The sequence below is a fragment of the Myotis davidii genome, unplaced genomic scaffold, assembly GCF_000327345.1.
Source record: "Myotis davidii unplaced genomic scaffold, ASM32734v1 scaffold425, whole genome shotgun sequence".
In the NCBI taxonomy this organism is placed as follows: Eukaryota; Metazoa; Chordata; class Mammalia; order Chiroptera; family Vespertilionidae; genus Myotis; species Myotis davidii.
This window is the reverse complement of record NW_006296413.1, coordinates 3210771-3211188: the sequence shown is the minus strand read 5'-3', so window position 1 is coordinate 3211188 and position 418 is coordinate 3210771. Positions and strand designations below refer to the sequence as shown.

General features: G+C 60.3%; 1 protein-coding gene across 1 annotated transcript in view; it reads left to right on the top strand.

Annotated features, from left to right (window-relative positions):
* Positions 1–418, top strand: part of BANF1 (barrier to autointegration factor 1) — a 2770-nt gene that overhangs the window by 1357 nt on the left and 995 nt on the right. The window contains exon 2 of the mRNA XM_006771569.2: positions 271–413. Coding sequence (XP_006771632.1) covers positions 291–413 — 123 coding nt within the window. The 5' untranslated portion in view covers positions 271–290. The remainder of the gene's footprint in view (positions 1–270; positions 414–418) is intronic.

Here is a 418-nt window from a genome sequence, read left to right as displayed (position 1 = left end):
GGAGGGAGGACAGTGAGAGTGCCCGCAGGGGTGGGCAGTGGCATAGAATCTGCGGAGGGAGCCGGAGCCTGCCCTTCCTCCTAGGCCAGTGGTCGGCAAGCTCATTAGTCTGCAGAGCCAAATGACCCGGGACCCTTCAGTCCGCAGGCCGACGCTCTATCCACTGAGCCACACCAGTCAGGGCTGAACGTTCTCCTAATAGGAGACCTGGGCCAGTGGGCCCTCGGCGTCTCCGGGTTTTCAGCCCTAACCTACCTTTCCTTGGGATTCCCAGATTAATCCTGATCAAGATGACAACCTCCCAAAAGCACCGAGACTTCGTGGCAGAGCCCATGGGGGAAAAGCCAGTGGGGAGCCTGGCCGGGATCGGCGAAGTCCTGGGCAAGAAGCTGGAGGAAAGGGGCTTTGACAAGGTGTG